The sequence below is a fragment of the Oncorhynchus kisutch genome, unplaced genomic scaffold (assembly GCF_002021735.2).
Source record: "Oncorhynchus kisutch isolate 150728-3 unplaced genomic scaffold, Okis_V2 Okis05a-Okis16b_hom, whole genome shotgun sequence".
Taxonomy (NCBI): Eukaryota; Metazoa; Chordata; class Actinopteri; order Salmoniformes; family Salmonidae; genus Oncorhynchus; species Oncorhynchus kisutch.
This window is the reverse complement of record NW_022261982.1, coordinates 2,749,120-2,771,462: the sequence shown is the minus strand read 5'-3', so window position 1 is coordinate 2,771,462 and position 22,343 is coordinate 2,749,120. Positions and strand designations below refer to the sequence as shown.

At 44.0% G+C, this 22,343-nt stretch overlaps 1 protein-coding gene across 2 annotated transcripts in view; it reads right to left on the bottom strand.

The window, feature by feature from the left end:
* Positions 1-22,343, bottom strand: part of LOC109877231 (semaphorin-5B) — a 104,387-nt gene that overhangs the window by 60,494 nt on the left and 21,550 nt on the right. For both annotated transcript variants that reach the window (XM_031813664.1, XM_031813665.1), the window contains exon 2: positions 1,421-1,641. In XM_031813664.1, the coding sequence (XP_031669524.1) occupies positions 1,421-1,613 (193 nt within the window). In that variant the 5' untranslated portion in view covers positions 1,614-1,641. The remainder of the gene's footprint in view (positions 1-1,420; positions 1,642-22,343) is intronic.

Sequence of the window (22,343 nt, the reverse complement as noted above, 5' to 3'; positions counted from 1 at the left end):
CTCAGGAGCCCTGTGTGGGTAGGCAGTCCCGCGAGCCATTCGGGAGCCCTGTGTGGGTAGGCAGTCCCGCGAGCCATTCGGGAGCCCTGTGTGGGTAGGCAGACCCGCGAGCCACTCGGGAGCCCTGTGTGGGTAGGCAGACCCGCGAGCCACTCGGGATCCTTGTGTGGGTAGGCAGACCCGCGAGCCATTCGGGAGCCCTGTGTGGGTAGGCAGACCCGCGAGCCACTCGGGAGCCCTGTGTGGGTAGGCAGACCCGCGAGCCACTCGGGAGCCCTGTGTGGGTAGGCAGACCCGCGAGCCACTCGGGAGCCCTGTGTGGGTAGGCAGACCCGCGAGCCACTCGGGAGCCTTGTGTGGGTAGGCAGACCCGCGAGCCACTCGGGAGCCTTGTGTGGGTAGGCAGACCCGCGAGCCACTCGGGAGCCCTGTGTGGGTAGGCAGACCCGCGAACCACTCGGGAGCCCTGTGTGGGTAGGCAGACCCGCGAGCCACTCGGGAGCCCTGTGTGGGTAGGCAGACCCGCGAACCACTCGGGAGCCCTGTGTGGGTAGGCAGACCCGCGAGCCACTCGGGAGCCCTGTGTGGGTACACATACCCGTGAGCCACAGTGGCCCCTCATGATGAGTTCAGATTTCTTGTGGCCCCACCCACATCAGTGTTGCCCATCCGGTCTCCAGTAAGACAACAATAGCAGACAGCAGTGTTCCCTGAGCTACATAGTGATGCCAGTCTCAGCCACATTGAACCAGCATGTGACAAGTGTGACAAGTGTCTGATGATTGACAGTTGACTGACAGAACAGTTTACCATTCCCCCCTCTCTTCCTCCCCCACCTCCTCTCCTCAGACCCCTTTCAGAAACTACACCCCTGAGGGGGGGAGCATCCTGGCAAAGGACAGACACTTTCTAACAGACATCCAAATGGAGTGGAAAGTAGTCTCTCTCTCTCTCTCTAGATAATGGAACCCTGAAAAGAGCTGACAGTGGAGGGAAGGAGTGAGGGAGGGGTTTTGGGGATGAGAGAGAGAAAGAATAGACAGCGCTCTTAAAAGGGAAAAGGCTCCAGAAATGAGAGGAGTCCAATTATCTACAATCACAAAATGTTGCTGTCCTTTCGGTTTCTCTTGGGCCAGACCCATATAGCTGGCGTTCCGGGCAGAGGAGTGATTGAGAAGGATGAGGCTGCAGAATCCTCAGAGGAGATAGCAGTGAATAGCAAACCATTGTGAAACGTCTCATTGGAATGATGATGCTAGTGAGGAGTAGATTTACAAAATGGTATTGGACATCTGTAACATACTTCCGCTATGCTTGACTGAGCTGCCTGGAGCACCGTAACCAATTGCATACTCTTAAAAATGCAAACCCTGCCTATCCGGCACAACAGGCAAATGCTCAAAGTATCTAATGTGCTCACCTTTGTATGGGACGATGGGATGAACTTTCCTGGTACACTCCGGTAGGGGTGGGAACGGGCTCTCAAAGTTGACCAATGGCTGCTGGCATAGACAGAGTGGCAGGCAGAGGAGCAGCAGTAGACCAACGGGAGGAAGGGACACAACCTCCCACAGAGACGTCGCCATGGTTACGGGGCCAACCACGCCCACCATACCTCTAACTGGTCCTCACAGGACACACCTGAGGGAGGAAGGACAGAGCTGTCAGTCAAACATACACGTGGCCAATGACGATTGATTATAACATACAGACAGCCAATCACCACTTAGACAGTAAAGTGCAGCGAAAGACAACTAGAACGACATTGTCTTCTGTATAAAATGTATTTGAGCTTTTAGATATTTTTACTCCTTGAAGGATATAGGAACTAAAGGTAGAAAGAGCAGCGTGTCAGCTGAACACCACAGACCATAGATAATAATGTTTTACCTCTATGCCAGAATAGATCCATTTAACAAATCTGATCATTTCATTTAAACCTTTAGTGACCCCAAGCCTTCCTGACCCCTGGGACTTGTACTTTTGACTGTTTCATGGGCTGGCCAATTGACACCTGTCTAGTATGCTGACATTGTTCAGAGCTGGAGTGAGTGGCCACCAACGCTGACCCAAATGACATTAGCGGGGTCAAAGGTTATAGCAACGCAACAGTAATTGAGCTACTCCCCCTATCCCAAACCCCAACATGCAACCTTATCCTGTCATTACTGATAATCACACACATTCATTCACACGGTGTGTGGTATGAAGGTAGATATGCAGGGATTGAGGGAACAGTGTGTGGTATGAAGATAGATATGCAGGGGTTGAGGGAACAGTGTGTGGTATGAAGGTAGATATGCAGGGGTTGAGGGAACAGTGTGTGGTATGAAGGTAGATATGCAGGGGTTGAGGGAACAGTGTGTGGTATGAAGGTAGATATGCAGGGATTGAGGGAACAGTGTGTGGTATGAAGGTAGATATGCAGGGGTTGAGGGAACAGTGTGTGGTATGAAGGTAGATATGCAGGGGTTGAGGGAACAGTGTGTGGTATGAAGGTAGATATGCAGGGATTGAGGGAACAGTGTGTGGTATGAAGATAGATATGCAGGGGTTGAGGGAACAGTGTGTGGTATGAAGGTAGATATGCAGGGGTTGAGGGAACAGTGTGTGGTATGAAGGTAGATATGCAGGGGTTGAGGGAACAGTGTGTGGTATGAAGGTAGATATGCAGGGATTGAGGGAACAGTGTGTGGTATGAAGGTAGATATGCAGGGGTTGAGGGAACAGTGTGTGGTATGAAGGTAGATATGCAGGGCTTCAGAGAACAGTGTGTGGTATGAAGGTAGATATGCAGGGCTTCAGAGAACAGTGTGTGGTCCACCTTAATCCCCTTTAGCCGATAGAATAAGAGAACAATGGCCTATTTTCATAGAGTAGAATAGTTTAGTATAGAATAGTTTACATTAAAATAGTTTAGTATAGAATAGTTTACAATAAAATAGTTTAGTATAGAATAGTTTACATTAAAATAGTTTAGTATAGAATAGTTTACAATAAAACAGTTTAGTATAGAATAGTTTACAATAAAATAGTTTGGTATAGAATAGTTTACAATAAAATAGTTTGGTATAGAATAGTTTACAATAGAATAGTTTAGTATAGAATAGTTTACAATAAAATAGTTTAGTATAGAATAGTTTACAATAAAATAGTTTAGTATAGAATAGCTTAGTATAGAATAGTTTAGAATAGAATAGTTCAGTAAATAATATTTTATTATAGAATAGTATAGTGTAGAATAGATTAGTATAGAATAGTTTAGTATAGTATAGAATAGTTTAGTGTAGAAAAGTTTAGTATAGAATCGTTTAGTTTAGTATAGAAAAGTTTAGTATAGAATAGAATACCGGAGCATCTAGAACCAAAAGGCTCCTCAACAGCTTCTAGCCCCAAGCCATTAGACTGCTGAACAATTCATAAAATCGCCACCGGACTATTTACATTGAAACCCTACACTGCTGCTACTTGCTGTTTGTTTGTTACCCATGCATAGTCTATACTTGTATTCGGCGCATGTGACAAATCAAGTTTGATTTGATTTGAATAGTACAGAATAGTTTAGTATAGAAACGTTTAGTATAGAATAGTGTAAAATAGAATAGTGTAGAATAGAATGGTGTAAAATAGAAAGTATAGAATAGTATAGTATAGAATAGTGTAAAATAGAATGTATAGAATAGTATAGAATAGAATAGTGTAGAATAGAATAGTATAGAATAGTGTAAAATAGTCTAGAATAGAATAGAATAGTCTAGAATAGAATAGTGTAAAATAGAATAGTATAGAATAGAATAGTGTAGAATAGAATAGTATAGAATAGTGTAAAATAGTCTAGAATAGAATAGAATAGTGTAGAATAGTGTAGAATAGTGTAGAATAGAATAGTATAGAATAGTGTAAAATAGTCTAGAATAGAATAGTATAGAATAGTCTAGAATAGAATAGTGTAGAATAGAATAATCCAGAATAGAATAGTGTATATTAGTCCATCAGAGACTGACATTCTTCTTCTGTTCTGCTCCCAACACCCCCAAGACAGACAGACTCAAACATTTACACTAAATCTGTTACTGTAAACTTCTGATGTAGTTATTCAACCGTGTGTCTCTCATGCATGTTGTGGGCACAGATGTGGATCCCTCCTTCCTCTTTAAAGATGTGGAGCAAGTGAAGGGAGAAGGAAGCATCAAGCATAAGTTGCTGCAGTCCTAAACATCTGGCCCTAGCTAGCTGCTCACAGCAGCCTCGGAGACCACTGGAGTTGGCAACTTGGCACAAGTCCAGTCTAAAACCATCTGGGTGCTTAATGCCCCACTATCACCATGGGCATCAGCAGACGCTGGCACACACACTGTACTGTACATCACTGAGGAAAACACACACACACAATCGTGCTTGCACATGGACACACACACACACACACACACACACACACACACACACACACACACACACACACGCACACGCACACACAGCTGGCAGACAGGCATGCTCCTTCTCACATTCCCTCTCTCCCCAATGTCCTTGTTGTAGTGCTGAAGGACTGGAGAGTTTTTAACAAAGTAAAGTTGATCATTAATGTTGGCAGTGAACCATAAGAGGCGTTCAGCCACAACTGTAATGACTTGATGTTTGGGCGCCAAGCAGCTGCCAGGGGTGTGTGTGTGTACATGATCAGAGTCAGGTATCTTGGATGAGAGAAGGGAGGGTCTCCTTCTGTTGATTATGGCAGTAGGTACAGTAGGTTGTCATGGTAACACCATGTATTGCTGATGGAGGTGATGAGTGATGTGGATGATTATGAACAGATGCATTTTTTTATAGAGTGTCTTAATTAGGAGTTTGTGATGTAGCCTATACCTGCTGTACACTGAGGGTACAAAACATTAGGAACACCTTCCTAATATTGAGTTGCACCCCCTTTTGCCCTCAGAACAGCCTCAATTCGTCAGGTCATGGACTCTGCAAGGTGTTGAAAGTGTTCCACAGGGAAGCCGGTTCGTGTTGACACCAACGGTCTCCTCTCCTTGTTCGGGCGGCGTTCGGCTGTCGACGTCACCGGCTTTCTAGCCATCGCCGCTCCATTTCTCATACATCCATTTGTTTTGTCTTGTTCCATGACACACCTGGTTTTCATTCCATAATTACTGCATGTATTTAGGCCTCTGTTCCCCACCATGTCTTTGTGTGTAATTGTTATGTGGATTTTGTCAGGCGCTATACTTTTACTATGTTCCGTGTTTTTGGCACGTTATTGTTCTTATGTGCTGTCATTTTTGGACCGGATTTAAAGTGCGCCTGTTTCTTACACTCTGTGGAACCCAGACACAGTCCAAACCCTCCTACCACCCAGCCAGCAATAAATCAATCATGCAACACAACTTTGATTATAGGCTTTACTCCAAGCCCTCTGTTTTCTCTAATTGGCCTTTGGATCTAAGTCCTGACCAGGCAAGTTACTCATTAATAAACTGCTGCCCTACACACTGTGTGCATCCCAAATGGCACCCTATTCCCTATAGAGTGCACTACCTTGGACCAGAGCCCATGGCACACAGTTCTGAAGAACCATGAATCAAACTGGACAATAGAGGCTAGTAGTCCGTGTCACAGTCTCACAGCTGGACAAAGCCAATGACTCTCCACCAGTTATGAATAGATGTTAGATCTCAGCAGTGGTGGAAAAACTACTCAATTGTCATACTTGAGTAGAAGTAAAGATACCTTGATAGAAAATGACTCAAATAAAAGTAAAAGTCACCCAGTAAAATACAACTAGAGTAAAAGTCTATAAGTATTTGGTTTTAAAATATATTTAAGTATCAAAAGTAAAGTATATTTTTTATTGAGACGGATAGCCAAGGGCACACTACAAAACTCATTTACAAAGAAGCATCTGTGTTTAGTTAGTCCACTAGGTCAGAAGCATTAGGGATGACCAGGGATGTTCTCTTGAAGTGTGTGAATTGGACCCTTTTCCTGTCTAAATGTAAATAAGTACATTATTTTCTTTAGGAATGTAGTGAAGTAAAAGTTGCCAGAAATATGAATAGTAAAGTGGAGTACGAATACCCCCAAAAACTACTTAAGTAATACTTTAAAATATTTTTACTTAACTACTTTACACCACTGGATCTCAGTATGGAGAAGTGTTTAGGCTTCTAGCCAATGGCTCTCCACCAGTTAGAGAGAGAGAATATCAGTAGTTCAGAGCTCATGATTGACTCCAGACAGGGGAGAGTAGGGGCTGGTCCAGACAGACAGGGGAGAGTAGGGGCTGGTCCAGACAGACAGGGGAGAGTAGGGGCTGGTCCAGACAGACAGGGGAGAGTAGGGGCTGGAATGCCCTGTAGCCTGTTTTTTTTTTAGGCAGACATGGCCCTGATAGGAGGGTGTCTGTAGCTGTAACCCTAACACCCACACACCTTCCCCACACACACACACACTCCCTCCACGTCTTCTAATGAGCGTTACCCGTTCTCCTCTGGCCTGCCACAGACTCTCTCATTCTCCCTCCACTCTCTCCAGACCCCCTAAAGTCAGGTCTGTATTGACCATGTCTAATCCACCTCAATGGCCCAGACCCACAAAATCCCTCTAAAGCCTACTCCCAAACCAGGGGTGGCATCTCTAGAGCCCTCTATGATCCAGCTCCATTCAGATATGAGCCTGAACCAAAGAGAGGAAGAGAGAGGGAAAGAGACGGGGAGGGAGGGAGGAGAAAACATCTCAAAGAAGAAGACAGAGAACAATGTGTTGTAAAAGCACATAAAGGTCCTTTATACGGATGCCAAGTCCTTTTATGGACGTATCAAATGTGATCATCTGTGAAAGATGAGACAGTCTAACTACTGGGTAGAGCGAGAGATGATGTGTCAAGCATGGTGAAAACCCCCTGGGAAGATGGAAGGAGTGGATAAATGCTGCGTTGGTGGCCTGTCTGGGACAGCCGTGGGACTACAGTACTGTTTATACTGGAACAATGAGAGGATGTGCTGCTAACAGGGGCTTAATGACCAACAAACAGCATGTTTAAAGTCAACGCTTAATGAAGGCTTCGTAAACCCTTTATAAGGCCTTCGTAGATGCTTCACAAAGGTTTTATAAGTCACACTATATAACAGGTGTTAAGGATATATCTGGATATGTGGCATAACCCTTTTCCCCATCCTTTACATAACATTTATTGATGAATGATCTGTGAAGCATTTGTGAAGGACCTGGAGTGAAGTTTGAAGAAAAGTATACATCTGATAAACCAGTCAATGTGTGTGAAATGACACCACAATATACACCATTATGCTGCTACCTTTATACACCATTATGCTGCTACCTTTATACACCATTATGCTGCTCTCATTACACACCATTATGCTGCTCTCATTATACACCATTATGCTGCTAGCTTTATACACCATTATGCTGCTCTCATTATACACCATTATGCTGCTAGCTTTATCCACCATTATGCTGCTACCTTTATACACCATTATGCTGCTCTCATTATACACCATTATGCTACTCTCATTATACACCATTATGCTGCTAGCTTTATACACCATTATGCTGCTCTCATTATACACCATTATGCTGCTAGCTTTATCCACCATTATGCTGCTACCTTTATACACCATTATGCTGCTCTCATTATACACCATTATGCTACTCTCATTATACACCATTATACTGCTAGCTTTATACACCATTATGCTGCTCTCATTATACACCATTATGCTGCTACCTTTATACACCATTATGCTGCTACCTTTATACACCATTATGCTGCTCTCATTATACACCATTATGCTGCTACCTTTATACACCATTATGCTGCTCTCATTATACACCATTATGCTGCTACCTTTATACACCATTATGCTGCTCTCATTATACACCATTATGCTGCTACCTTTATACACCATTATGCTGCTCTCATTATACACCATTATGCTGCTCTCATTATACACCATTATGCTGCTAGCCTTATACACCATTATGCTGCTCTCATTATACACCATTATGCTGCTACCTTTATACACCATTATGCTGCTACCTTTATACACCATTATGCTGCTAGCTTTATACACCATTATGCTACTCTCATTATACACCATTATGCTGCTACCTTTATACACCATTATGCTGCTCTCATTATACACCATTATGCTGCTACCTTTATACACCATTATGCTGCTCTCATTATACACCATTATGCTGCTACCTTTATACACCATTATGCTGCTCTCATTATACACCATTATGCTGCTCTCATTATACACCATTATGCTGCTAGCTTTATACACCATTATGCTGCTCTCATTATACACCATTATGCTGCTACCTTTATACACCATTATCCTGCTCTCATTATACACCATTATGCTGCTACCTTTATACACCATTATGCTTCTACCTTTATACACCATTATGCTGCTACCTTTATACACCATTATGATAATATATTTTGGTCAGGGCTCCCTTGAAAAATTGATTCCTATCGCAATGATAATAAATAAATACAATGCACTTCTCATAATGAAGACTCTTTATGAGACCAAAACACTACGTTTTCCTGAATGTTTCCTGAATAAAAAATGAAATAACTAATTGTATTCACTTAGAAAAGAGGACCAAAAAAAGCATACACTTAGATACTTGCATGAACAAAACAAGTACACACTTAGATACTTGCATGGACAAAACAAGTAAACAACTTCTGTTCTCCAGTCCCAGTCCAGGCTCCAGTGGCCTGTGTTCTCCAGTCCCAGTCCAGGCTCCAGTGGCCTGTGTTCTCCAGTCCCAGTCCAGGCTCCAGTGGCCTGTGTTCTCCAGTCCCAGTCCAGGCTCCAGTGGCCTGTGTTCTCCAGTCCCAGTCCAGGCTCCAGTGGCCTGTGTTCTCCAGTCCCAGTCCAGGCTCCAGTGGCCTGTGTTCTCCAGTCCCAGTCCAGGCTCCAGTGGCCTGTGTTCTCCAGTCCCAGTCCAGGCTCCAGTGGCCTGTGTTCTCCAGTCCCAGTCCAGGCTCCAGTGGCCTGTGTTCTCCAGTCCCAGTCCAGGCTCCAGTGGCCTGTGTTCTCCAGTCCCAGTCCAGGCTCCAGTGGCCTGTGTTCTCCAGTCCCAGTCCAGGCTCCAGTGGCCTGTGTTCTCCAGTCCCAGTCCAGGCTCCAGTGGCCTGTGTTCTCCAGTCCCAGTCCAGGCTCCAGTGGCCTGTGTTCTCCAGTCCCAGTCCAGGCTCCAGTGGCCTGTGTTCTCCAGTCCCAGTCCAGGCTCCAGTGGCCTGTGTTCTCCAGTCCCAGTCCAGGCTCCAGTGGCCTGTGTTCTCCAGTCCCAGTCCAGGCTCCAGTGGCCTGTGTTCTCCAGTCCCAGTCCAGGCTCCAGTAGCCTGTGTTCTCCAGTCCCAGTCCAGGCTCCAGTGGCCTGTGTTCTCCAGTCCCAGTCCAGGCTCCAGTGGCCTGTGTTCTCCAGTCCCAGTCCAGGCTCCAGTAGCCTGTGTTCTCCAGTCCCAGTCCAGGCTCCAGTGGCCTGTGTTCTCCAGTCCCAGTCCAGGCTCCAGTGGCCTGTGTTCTCCAGTCCCAGTCCAGGCTCCAGTGGCCTGTGTTCTCCAGTCCCAGTCCAGGCTCCAGTGGCCTGTGTTCTCCAGTCCCAGTCCAGGCTCCAGTGGCCTGCTACTAACTGCTCTTTCCCCAGATGTTTCCCTGTGAATCACTAGTGTGTAAGTCTTTATTGATTTCCTGCCCTGACCTGTTGTGTTCTGTTGTTCCCTCTAATGCTGTAGCTAAACACTGGCCTGTGAAGTCTCTCCTCACACTCACTCTGTCCCGGCTAAAAGGCTGCTCCTACTGGCAGGCTCCCACGACTAGTCGCTGTTTTAACTCAACCTAACATTCTACATGCTGGCAAGGTGTCTGTTTAAAACCACATAAACAACATTACTTTGCTAATCTGAACAGTGAGTGGAGTAGGATAATTTATTCATTATTTCCTTAAGAAAGCAGGGAGCCTCATCTCTGCTGGACAGGGACAACAGAGTACCCTTTCCATATCCACACCATTACTATCAAGCAACATCTTCAAGACACACATTTACATGACAACAATGAGATGAATCAGTGAGCTATTAATGATATATTGTACTTTATAAACTGGGTGGTTTGAGCCCTGAATTCTGATTGGCTGAAAGCCATGGTATATCACACCGTATACCACGGGTATGTCAAAACGTTTAGTTTTACTGCTCTAATTACGTTGGTAACCAACTTAATATAGCAATAAGGCTCCTCTGGGGTTTGTGATATATGGCCAATATACCACGGCTAAGGTCTGTGTCCAGGCACTCCGCAGTGCATCGAGACTACGAACAGCCCTTAGCCATGGTATATTCACCCTATACCACACCTCCTCGGGCCTTATTGCTTAAGTATATGATAGGGCTAAGACTGTGAATGTTGTATCAGAGAGTATGCAGTGTTATACAATGGGTGGGTCTAATCCTGGATGCTGATTGGTTAAAACCGCATTCCAGCCGGTGTCTATTCCACAAGTTACCACCGGCTAAATCTATGATGTTGAAATGCCTATTTACTCTGTTCCATCTGACTGTGCAATCCACTGTCTCATCAGCCCAGCCAGGCAATTTATGTACTAGCTCTACCCTGTAAAAAACATCTAGACATTATCTCCCATTTCTTTTAGACTAACATTTGGTTTTCAACAGCGCAGATTTGTAATAAACTTGCTGTCTGTCTCTCTGACATTTCCAACATTGTTTCAATATTGAAATTCGATCTCCAGGTAAACTAGGGTAATGAATATGTCGGGAGTCGGGACGAGACAGACAGACTGACAGCTTTTCTCAGCCAGCTGAAATCATGAATCAGGAACATTTCTATGGATATATACAAAGAAATACAGATAGTTTGCTGTCATTCCAGCTTCAGTTTGAAGTGATTGTGTTAGCTGTGTAGTTGGCTAGCTCCTCTGAACAGTGTCCTGGAGAGAGAGCAAATGTTCTATGCCAGGCGAAATTTCTCATCATTAGCTCATTGTTATAGATGTACTCAAATAAAATCACAGCTTAAACAAACGCAAATGCAGCTACTTTGCTATTATTCTAGCTGCACGTGACTGTGTTCGCCGAATTTGGCTAGCTAGCAAGCAAGGTATAAGAACATTGCCAGTCATCATTAGAACAAACAACTCCATAGATTTAGAACAAAGAAACTTAACGACTGGGTCAGGCAAACGAACCGTGTCGGGACCATATATCATGGAAGGATCAAATAGTACGAATACATTCATCAAAATAATGTTTTTAATGAAAATATGTCAGTCATTATTTGAATATGTCGGTAACCCGTAGTATAAAAGTGAAAATGGGGGAGGGGGGTCAATGTAAATTGTCCGGTGGCAATTTTTATGAATTGTTCAGCACTCTAATGGCTTGGGGGTAGATGCTGTTAAGGAGCCTTTTGGTCCTAGACTTGGCGCTCCAGTACCGCTTGCCGTGAGGTAGCAGAGAAAACAGTCTCTAACTTAACTAGAAATTATAATTTTTCAACGCCGATACCGATTAATCGGCCGATTTAAAAAAAATATGTATTTGTAATAATGACAATTACAACAATACTGAATGAACACTTATTTTAACTTAATATAAATACATCAAAAAATCTATTTAGACTCAAATAAATAATGAAATATGTTCAATTTGGTTTAAATAATGCAAAAACAAAGTGTTGGAGAAGAAAGTAAAAGTGCAATATGTGTCATGTAAGAAAGCTAACGTTTAAGTTCCTTGCTCAGAACATGAGAACATATGAAAGCTGGTGGTTCCTTTTAACATGAGTCTTCAATAATCCCAGGTAAGAAGTTTTAGGTTGTAGTTATTATAGGAATTATAGGACTATTTCTCTCTATACCATTTGTATTTCATTAACCTTTGACTATTGGATGTTCTTATAGGCACTTTAGTATTGCCAGTGTAACAGTATAGCTTCCGTCCCTCTCCTCGCTCCTACCTGGGCTCGAACCAGGAACACATCGACAACAGCCACCCTCGACGCAGCGTTACCCATGCAGAGCAAGGGGAACAACCACTCCAAGTCTCAGTTTGAAACGCTATTAGCGCGCACCCCGCTAACTAGCTAGCCATTTCACATCGGTTACACCAGCCTAATCTCGGGAGTTGATAGGCTTGAAGTCATAAACAGCTCAATGCTTGAAGCAAAGCGAAGAGCTGCTGTCAAACGCACGAAAGTGCTGTTTGAATGAATGCTTACGAGCCTGCTGCTGCCTACCACCGCTCAGTCAGACTGCTCTATCAAATCATAGACTTAGTTATAACATAATAACACACAGAAATACGAGCCTTTGGTCATTAATATGGTCGCATCCGGAAACTATCATCTCGAAAACAAGACGTTTATTCTTTCAGTGAAATACAGAACCGTTCCGTATTTTATCTAACGGGTGGCATCCCTAAATCTAAATATTCCTGTTACATTGCACAACCTTCAATGTTATGTCATAATTACGTAAAATTCTGGCAAATTAGTTCGCAACGAGCCAGGCTGCCCAAACTGTTGCATATACACTGACTCTGTGTGCAATGAACGCAAGAGAAGTGACACAATTTCACCTGGTTAATATTGCCTGCTAACCTGGATTTCCTTTAGCTAAATATGCAGGTTTAAAAATATATACTTCTGTGTATTGATTTTAAGAAATGCATTGATGTTTATGGTTAGGTACACATTGGAGCAACGACAGTCCTTTTTCGCGAATACGCACTGCATCGATTATGTGCAACACAGGACACGCTAGATAAACTAGTAATATCATCAACCATGTGTAGTTAACTAGTGATTATGATTGATTGTTTTTTTATAAGATAAGTTTAATGCTAGCTAGCAACTTACCGTGGCTTACTGCATTCTCGTAACAGGGAGGCTCCTCGTGGAGTGCATTGTAATCAGGTGGTTAGAGCGTTGGACTAGTTAACTGTAAAGTTGCAAGATTGAATCCCCGAGCTGACAAGGTAAAAATCTGTCGTTCTGCCTCTGAACGAGGCAGTTAACCCACTGTTCATAGGCCGTCATTGAAAATAAGAATGTGTTCTTAACTGACTTGCCTCGTTAAATAAATAATAAATAAAGGTGTAAAAAATCAAATAAAAAAAGGCCAAATCGGTGTTCAAAAACACCGGTTTCCGAAAACTTGAAATCGGCCCTAATTAATTGGCCATTCCGATTAATCGGTCAACCTCTACACTTAACTATGTAATTTCTCATCTGGGACATCATGCCACATCAATAGTACATTTAAGTGTTTCAAAATATAGAGGAATAACAGCCAAAAGCAACGTACAGATAGATATAAGATCTCAATTTGACCAGTGTCTCACAGCAGGAAAATATTGATGCAGCAACAGGGTGATCAAATTAAGATCCTACATCTTTACATGCCTCCCATTCAAGCCTTTATGTACCTTCCACGAAAACCAACAATACCGCAGAACAGCATGATAACTTCTGTCTTTTTGACTTCTAAAGGCTTGATGCAAGTCTCTATCTACCTTGTGCTTCAGAGTGGTACAGCTGAGCCTGGATAATGGTCCCTGTCTCCCTGAGTCCCTGCATCCCTGTCTCCCTGAGTCCCTGGTCCATGAGTCCCTGTCTCCCTGAGTCCCTGTCTCCCTGGTCCCTGTCTCCCTGAGTCCCTGTCTCCCTGAGTCCCTGTCTCTCTGAGTCCCTGTCTCCCTGAGTCCCTGTCTCTCTGAGTCCCTGTCTCTCTGAGTCCCTGGAATCACTGCATCCCTGAGTCACTGCATGGCTGCTACCAGGCAGAAGAGAGAGCATTCAGCCCAGGATTCAGACTGACACCTTCCTACTGTGACTGTATCCCAAAGGGCACCATGACCCAACATCAGCATCTAATGTCAACCTCACCCTACACCGTTGGCTACAGTGTAAGAGGCAGGTCATTGTGTGGGTGGGTCACTGTGCCCCTTCTCCAACAGAGAGAATGACCTGGACTCTGGAGGCCGAAGGCCCTGGCTGCAACCTGCTGGGTGCTCAGCAGTTGTGAACTTGTGATGATTAATGAACCAACTAGTGCTGCCATTCAATTGCTGAACTTGCCATTGTTGCTAGAAGAGCTCTGGCTGTGAGAGGGGGCAGAGAGAGAGAGAGAGAGACAGACAGAGGCACAGAGGGGCAGAGAGAAGCACAGAGGGGCAGAGAGAGGCAGACCCAGGCGAGGCCCAATGTTCTGACCGCTTTGTTCGTTGACTTGAATAGGGGAACAGGTGTCGGCTCCCTCCAGTTTTTTTTGTACTGAATGACGGCAACTTCTTGACACGTAAATGACGCAATTACAAGGGGACTGAGGCTGGGTAATTGGGTAGCAGATTGACAGGGGTATCGCCCCAATCAGACCTGTGTTTTCTTTCAAATGCTGTGAGGGTTTGATTGACCCTCCCTGGAGATGCCAGATGGACGGGGTTTGCAGTGTGCTCTTTTGGGACTATTTTGTTAGTTACATTGCACCAGGCAAGATCAAGCACAGCTAAAGTATTTAAAAGAAAACGAATACTATCTGAAGCCAGGTCTGTTGCCGATCCAAATCACTCACACACACACACACACACACACACACACACTGTGGCAGGGCTTTACATGGGATTATGAGAGTGTGTGACAGCTCTGTGAGGGTGCCTCTGTGTTTCCCACACTCCCCGGGGAGAACCCCACTGTCCTGGAGAAGGACTGTACTACCACGTGGCTGTGTACCCCACCAGACATGCCACCAGGGGTCTTTTCACAGTCCCCAGGCCCAGGACAAATTCAACAAAACGTACAGTATTATACAGAGACATGAGGGCATGGAACTCCCTTCCATCTTATATAGCGCAAGTGACCTACTGGTTGTGTGTACGTACTGACATGTGACCTACTGGTTGTGTGTATGTACTGACATGTGACCTACTTGTTGTGTGTATGTACTGACATGTGACCTACTGGTGTGTGTATGTACTGACATGTGACCTACTGGTTGTGTGTATGTACTGACATGTGACCTACTGGTTGTGTGAATGTACTGACATGTGACCTACTGGTTGTGTGTATGTACTGACATGTGACCTACTGGTTGTGTGTATGTACTGACATGTGACCTACTGGTGTGTGTATGTACTGACATGTGACCTACTGGTGTGTGTATGTACTGACATGTGACCTACTGGTGTGTGTATGTACTGACATGTGACCTACTGGTTGTGTGTATGTACTGACATGTGACCTACTGGTGTGTGTGTGTATGTACTGACATGTGACCTACTGGTGTGTGTGTGTATGTACTGACATGTGACCTACTGGTGTGTGTGTGTATGTACTGACATGTGACCTACTGGTGTGTGTGTGTATGTACTGACATGTGACCTACTGGTTGTGTGTATGTACTGGCATGTGACCTACTGGTGTGTGTGTGTATGTACTGACATGTGACCTACTGGTTGTGTGTATGTACTGACATGTGACCTACTGGTTGTGTGTATGTACTGACATGTGACCTACTGGTTGTGTGTATGTACTGACATGTGACCTACTGGTTGTGTGTATGTACTGACATGTGACCTACTGGTTGTGTGTATGTACTGACATGTGACCTACTGGTTGTGTGTATGTACTGACATGTGACCTACTGGTTGTGTGTATGTACTGACATGTGACCTACTGGTTGTGTGTATGTACTGACATGTGACCTACTGGTTGTGTGTATGTACTGACATGTGACCTACTGGTTGTGTGTATGTACTGACATGTGACCTACTGGTTGTGTGTATGTACTGACATGTGACCTACTGGTTGTGTGTATGTACTGACATGTGACCTACTGGTTGTGTGTATGTACTGACATGTGACCTACTGGTTGTGTGTATGTACTGACATGTGACCTACTGGTTGTGTGTATGTACTGACATGTGACCTACTGGTTGTGTGTATGTACTGACATGTGACCTACTGGTTGTGTGTATGTACTGACATGTGACCTACTGGTTGTGTGTATGTACTGACATGTGACCTACTGGTTGTGTGTATGTACTGACATGTGACCTACTGGTTGTGTGTATGTACTGACATGTGACCTACTGGTTGTGTGTATGTACTGACATGTGACCTACTGGTTGTGTGTATGTACTGACATGTGACCTACTGGTTGTGTGTATGTACTGACATGTGACCTACTGGTTGTGTGTATGTACTGACATGTGACCTACTGGTTGTGTGTATGTACTGACATGTGACCTACTGGTTGTGTGTATGTACTGACATGTGACCTACTGGTTGTGTGTATGTACTGACATGTGACCTACTGGTTGTGTGTATGTACTGACATGTGACCTACTGGTTGTGTGTATGTACTGACATGTGACCTACTGGTTGTGTGTATGTACTGACATGTGACCTACTGGTTGTGTGTATGTACTGACATGTGACCTACTGGTTGTGTGTATGTACTGACATGTGACCTACTGGTTGTGTGTATGTACTGACATGTGACCTACTGGTTGTGTGTATGTACTGACATGTGACCTACTGGTTGTGTGTATGTACTGACATGTGACCTACTGGTTGTGTGTATGTACTGACATGTGACCTACTGGTTGTGTGTATGTACTGACATGTGACCTACTGGTTGTGTGTATGTACTGACATGTGACCTACTGGTTGTGTGTATGTACTGACATGTGACCTACTGGTTGTGTGTATGTACTGACATGTGACCTACTGGTGTGTGTATGTACTGACATGTGACCTACTGGTTGTGTGTATGTACTGACATGTGACCTACTGGTTGTGTGTATGTACTGACATGTGACCTACTGGTTGTGTGTATGTACTGACATGTGACCTACTGGTTGTGTGTATGTACTGACATGTGACCTACTGGTTGTGTGTATGTACTGACATGTGACCTACTGGTTGTGTGTATGTACTGACATGTGACCTACTGGTTGTGTGTATGTACTGACATGTGACCTACTGGTTGTGTGTATGTACTGACATGTGACCTACACACACAAACGCTACATGTTAATGTTTTTAAATGTATGTAAATTGTAGTCTTGTCTGTCATGTATTTTCCGTTCTGTGTCGGACCCCAGTTAGAATAGCTGTCCCCATTGGGCTAATGGGAGATCCTAACCAATCAAATCACACCACAACTAGCTGCACATACTAGCTTTCTGTGTGTCTGCGTGTGTGTGGTGTGTGTGTGTGTGTGTGTGTGTGAGCTTGCGTGTGTGTGTGTGTGTGTGTGTGAGCTTGCTTGCGTGTGTGTGTGTGTGTGTGTGTGTGTGTGAGAGCTTGCGTGTGTGTGTGTGTGTGTGTGTGTGAGCTTGCGTGCGTGTGTGTGTGAGCTTGCGTGCGTGTGTGTGTGAGCTTGCGTGTGTGTGTGTGTGAGCTTGCGTGTGTGTGTGTGTGTGCTTGCGTGTGTGTGTGTGCTTGCGTGTGTGTGTGTGCTTGCGTGTGTGTGTGTGTGTGTGTGTGTGTGTGTGTGTGTGTGTGTGTGTGTGTGTGTGTGTGTGTGTGTGTGTGTGTGTGTGAACTTGCGTGTGCCATGTAATGATTTCTACAAAGTAAATAAACATGAGATAATCATGAAAGTTAACCATGTGAATTACTGGTAGAAGAGATTTAGAGTTGAAGTCGCTCAGCCTGCTCAACCCTGGTCTGTCTTCTACTACGACTCTCCCTGTCAGCTAAAATCATTATTTGAAGACAACTAATCTTTTGTGGTAAGGAATAAACAAAACAACGTTTTAGGAAGTGGACAAACATGCTCATCTAAAACAGGAGATTAGAAGTCGTTTTATTTTTAATGCCACTATGTTACGTGTTCTGTGAGCCGTTTAAAAACTCTGTTCTGACTCTTAACTACTGCTACTCCTAAACAGAAACCCTCTCTAAACCAGACCCCCTCTCTATAGCATATCAGACCCCCTCACCATAACAGACCCCCTCTCTAAACCAGACCCCCTCTCTATAGCATACCAGACCCACTCTCTATAACAGACCCCCTCTCTAAACCAGACCCCCTCTCTATAGCATACCAGACCCACTCTCTATAACAGACCACTCTCTATAACAGACCCCTCTCTATAACAGACCTCTCTCTATAACAGACCCCCTCTCTAAGCCAGACCCCCTCTCTAAGCCAGACCCCCTCTCTATACCAGACTCTTAACTACTGCTACTCCTAAACCAGACCCCCTCTCCAGACCCCCTCTCTATAGCTACCAGACCCCCTCTCTATACCTGACCCCCTCTCTTTACCAGACCCCTTCTCTAAGCCAGACCCCCTCTCTAAGCCAGACCCCCTCTCTATACCAGAACCCCTCTCTAAGCCAGACCCCTGTCTATACCAGACCCCCTCTCTATACCACACCCCCTCTCTAAGCCAGACCCCCTCTCTATACCAGACCCCCTCTCTATAACAGACCCCCTCTCTATAACAGACCCCCTCTCTGTACCAGACTCCATAAAGCCTACATACCACCAACCTAGGCCCTGTTCAGTGGGGAATAAAATGTTAGTGAAATGACAATAAATGATCTGAACTCCTCCAATAACAACACATATTTTTCATTTTCGACTGCAAAACGTTTTGCTATGCTGGTTCCCACTGAATGCAACCTAGTATTATTGGAGCCAAGTGGGCCATTCAGAAACATTATGGGATGGTTCAGTTCTCACAGTTCAGTCAGGCATTTTAACCATCACATCGTCTAACCATAGGAAGGAATCTTTCACCAACATGATCTTTAACCTGGCCACTAACTATAACCACTGAGCCGTTCTTTAGAACAACAAATCATTTCCTCCTTTCCTTCCCTCCAGGCCTCCACCTACATAAATCATTCCATAAATATATCATTACATACATAAATCATTCCATACATAAATCATTCCATAGATAAATCATTCCATAGATAAATCATTCCATAGATAAATCATTCCATAGATATATCATTCCAGACAAATCATTCCATAGATAAATCATTCCATAGATAAATCATTCCATAGATATATCATTCCATGCTTAATATGAAGTTTATCTGCAGAATTTGTATAACGCTGAAATCTCTCTCTCACTATCCATCCATTGTAATGGAATCATATTCACAGAGTAAACACATGGTAGCAAAACGGACATTGTAATGAATCATATTCACAGAGTAAACACATGGTAGCAAAACGGACATTGTAATGAATCATATTCACAGAGTAAACACATGGTAGCAAAACGGACATTGTAATGAATCATATTCACAGAGTAAACACATGGTAGCAAAACGGACATTGTAATGGAATCATATTCACAGAGTAAACACATGGTAGCAAAACGGACATTGTAATGAATCATATTCACAGAGTAAACACATGGTAGCAAAACGGACATTGTAATGAATCATATTCACAGAGTATACACATGGTAGCAAAACGGACATTGTGGACACGTTCCTCTGCCCAGGTGTTGTTGCTACTTGCCAGAGCTTACAACACCTGGATAGGTATTTTACCTATCAGCTAACCATCATATGTTATTGCAATCTGGTGCCATACGGCATAGTCGATGACGTGGCACACAACCATTGGGTTTGGGGAACAGGCGTTCGGTCACGGCTTTCGGTCACCAGATTTCTAAAATGACACAAACGTTCCTGACTTTGATATACTGACTCCCCTATGTCTGTGTGGTCCTGTCTTGATGTTTTATAAGGACTCCCTATGTCTATGTGGTCCTGTCCTGATGTTTTATAAGGACTCCCTATGTCTATGTGGTCCTGTCCTGATGTTTTATAAGGACTCCCTATGTCTACGTGGTCCTGTCCTGATGTTTTATAAGGACTCCCTATGTCTACGTGGTCCTGTCCTGATGTTTTATAAGGACTCCCTATGTCTACGTGGTCCTGTCCTGATGTTTTATAAGGACTCCCTATGTCTACGTGGTCCTGTCCTGATGTTTTATAAGGACTCCCTATGTCAATGTGGTCCTGTCCTGATGTTTTATAAGGACTCCCTATGTCTATGTGGTCCTGTCTTGATGTTTTATAAGGACTCCCTATGTCTATGTGGTCCTGTCTTGATGTGTTATAAGGACTCCCTATGTCTATGTGGTCCTGTCTTGATGTTTTATAAGGACTCCCTATGTCTATGTGGTCCTGTCCTGATGTTTTATAAGGGCTCCCTATGTCTATGTGGTCCTGTCCTGATGTTTTATAAGGACTCCCTATGTCTATGTGGTCCTGTCCTGATGTTTTAGAAGGACTCCCTATGTCTATGTGGTCCTGTCCTGATGTTTTATAAGGACTCCCTATGTCTATGTGGTCCTGTCTTGATGTTTTATAAGGACTCACTATGTCTATGTGGTCCTGTCCTGATGTTTTATAAGGACTCCCTATGTCTATGTGGTCCTGTCCTGATGTTTTATAAGGACTCCCTATGTCTACGTGGTCCTGTCCTGATGTTTTATAAGGACTCCCTATGTCTATGTGGTCCTGTCCTGATGTTTTATAAGGACTCACTATGTCTATGTGGTCCTGTCCTGATGTTTTATAAGGACTCCCTATGTCTATGTGGTCCTGTCCTGATGTTTTATAAGGACTCCCTATGTCTATGTGGTCCTGTCTTGATGTTTTATAAGGACTCCCTATGTCTACGTGGTCCTGTCCTGATGTTTTATAAGGACTCCCTATGTCTACGTGGTCCTGTCCTGATGTTTTATAAGGACTCCCTATGTCTACGTGGTCCTGTCTTGATGTTTTATAAGGACTCCCTATGTCTATGTGGTCCTGTCCTGATGTTTTATAAGGACTCCCTATGTCTATGTGGTCCTGTCCTGATGTTTTATAAGGACTCCCTATGTCTATGTGGTCCTGTCCTGATGTTTTATAAGGACTCCCTATGTCTATGTGATCCTGTCCTGATGTTTTATAAGGACTCCCTATGTCTATGTGGTCCTGTCCTGATGTTTTATAAGGAACTCCCTATGTCTATGTGGTCCTGTCCTGATGTTTTATAAGGGCTCCCTATGTCTATGTGGTCCTGTCCTGATGTTTTATAAGGACTCCCTATGTCTATGTGGTCCTGTCCTGATGTTTTATAAGGACTCACTATGTCTATGTGGTCCTGTCCTGATGTTTTATAAGGACTCACTATGTCTATGTGGTCCTGTCCTGATGTTTTATAAGGACTCCCTATGTCTATGTGGTCCTGTCTTGATGTTTTATAAGGACTCACTATGTCTATGTGGTCCTGTCCTGATGTTTTATAAGGACTCCCTATGTCTATGTGGTCCTGTCTTGATGTTTTATAAGGACTCCCTATGTCTATGTGGTCCTGTCTTGATGTTTTATAAGGACTCCCCTATGTCTATGTGGTCCTGTCCTGATGTTTTATAAGGACTCTCTATGTCTATGTGGTCCTGTCTTGATGTTTTATAAGGACTCCCTATGTCTATGTGGTCCTGTCTTGATGTTTTATAAGGACTCCCCTATGTCTATGTGGTCCTGTCCTGATGTTTTATAAGGACTCCCTATGTCTATGTGGTCCTGTCTTGATGTTTTATAAGGACTCCCCTATGTCTATGTGGTCCTGTCTTGATGTTTTATAAGGACTCCCCTATGTCTATGTGGTCCTGTCTTGATGTTTTATAAGGATTCCCTATGTCTATGTGGTCCTGTCCTGATGTTTTATAAGGACTCCCTATGTCTGTGTGGTCCTGTCTTGATGTTTTTGCTTACTGTCTATATTATAATATTATCAATATCTATAATATATTTACTATATTCTGTATTAGAGCACAATAAGAAAAGGGAAAACATATTTGCTTCCTAATTTAGGAGCCACTCCTCCTCTCTGGGAAGGATTGGACTCCTTCCAAACATGATTAAAAGGAATGGGTAGGACCCACTGGCCCCGTAACCCCCAAATTCCACCCGGAACAAAGAGGGTCGCAAAACAACAGCCCTCCTCCTAAACACATCGCTCTAAAATGAACTTCTGGGCTTCCTCATCCTCACTGCCCAACTAGGCTGCTGTATGAGACTGCATTATTAGGCTACAGCTAACTAATAAAACCCAGACCCTCAGAGTCTGAACAGGGGTGTCCCACATTTTGTTAGGTCAACTCAAATGTGACTATGAATATTTCCTCAACGCCAAGAAATGTCTGCGGCGGTGTGATGTTTTTTCTGTGTATTTTTTCCCTCCAAGGTCCTTCCTCCTCGTGTGAAAGCCTCCTCTGTTAGACTTGCCAAATATCTGCCAATGGTGGCTCTC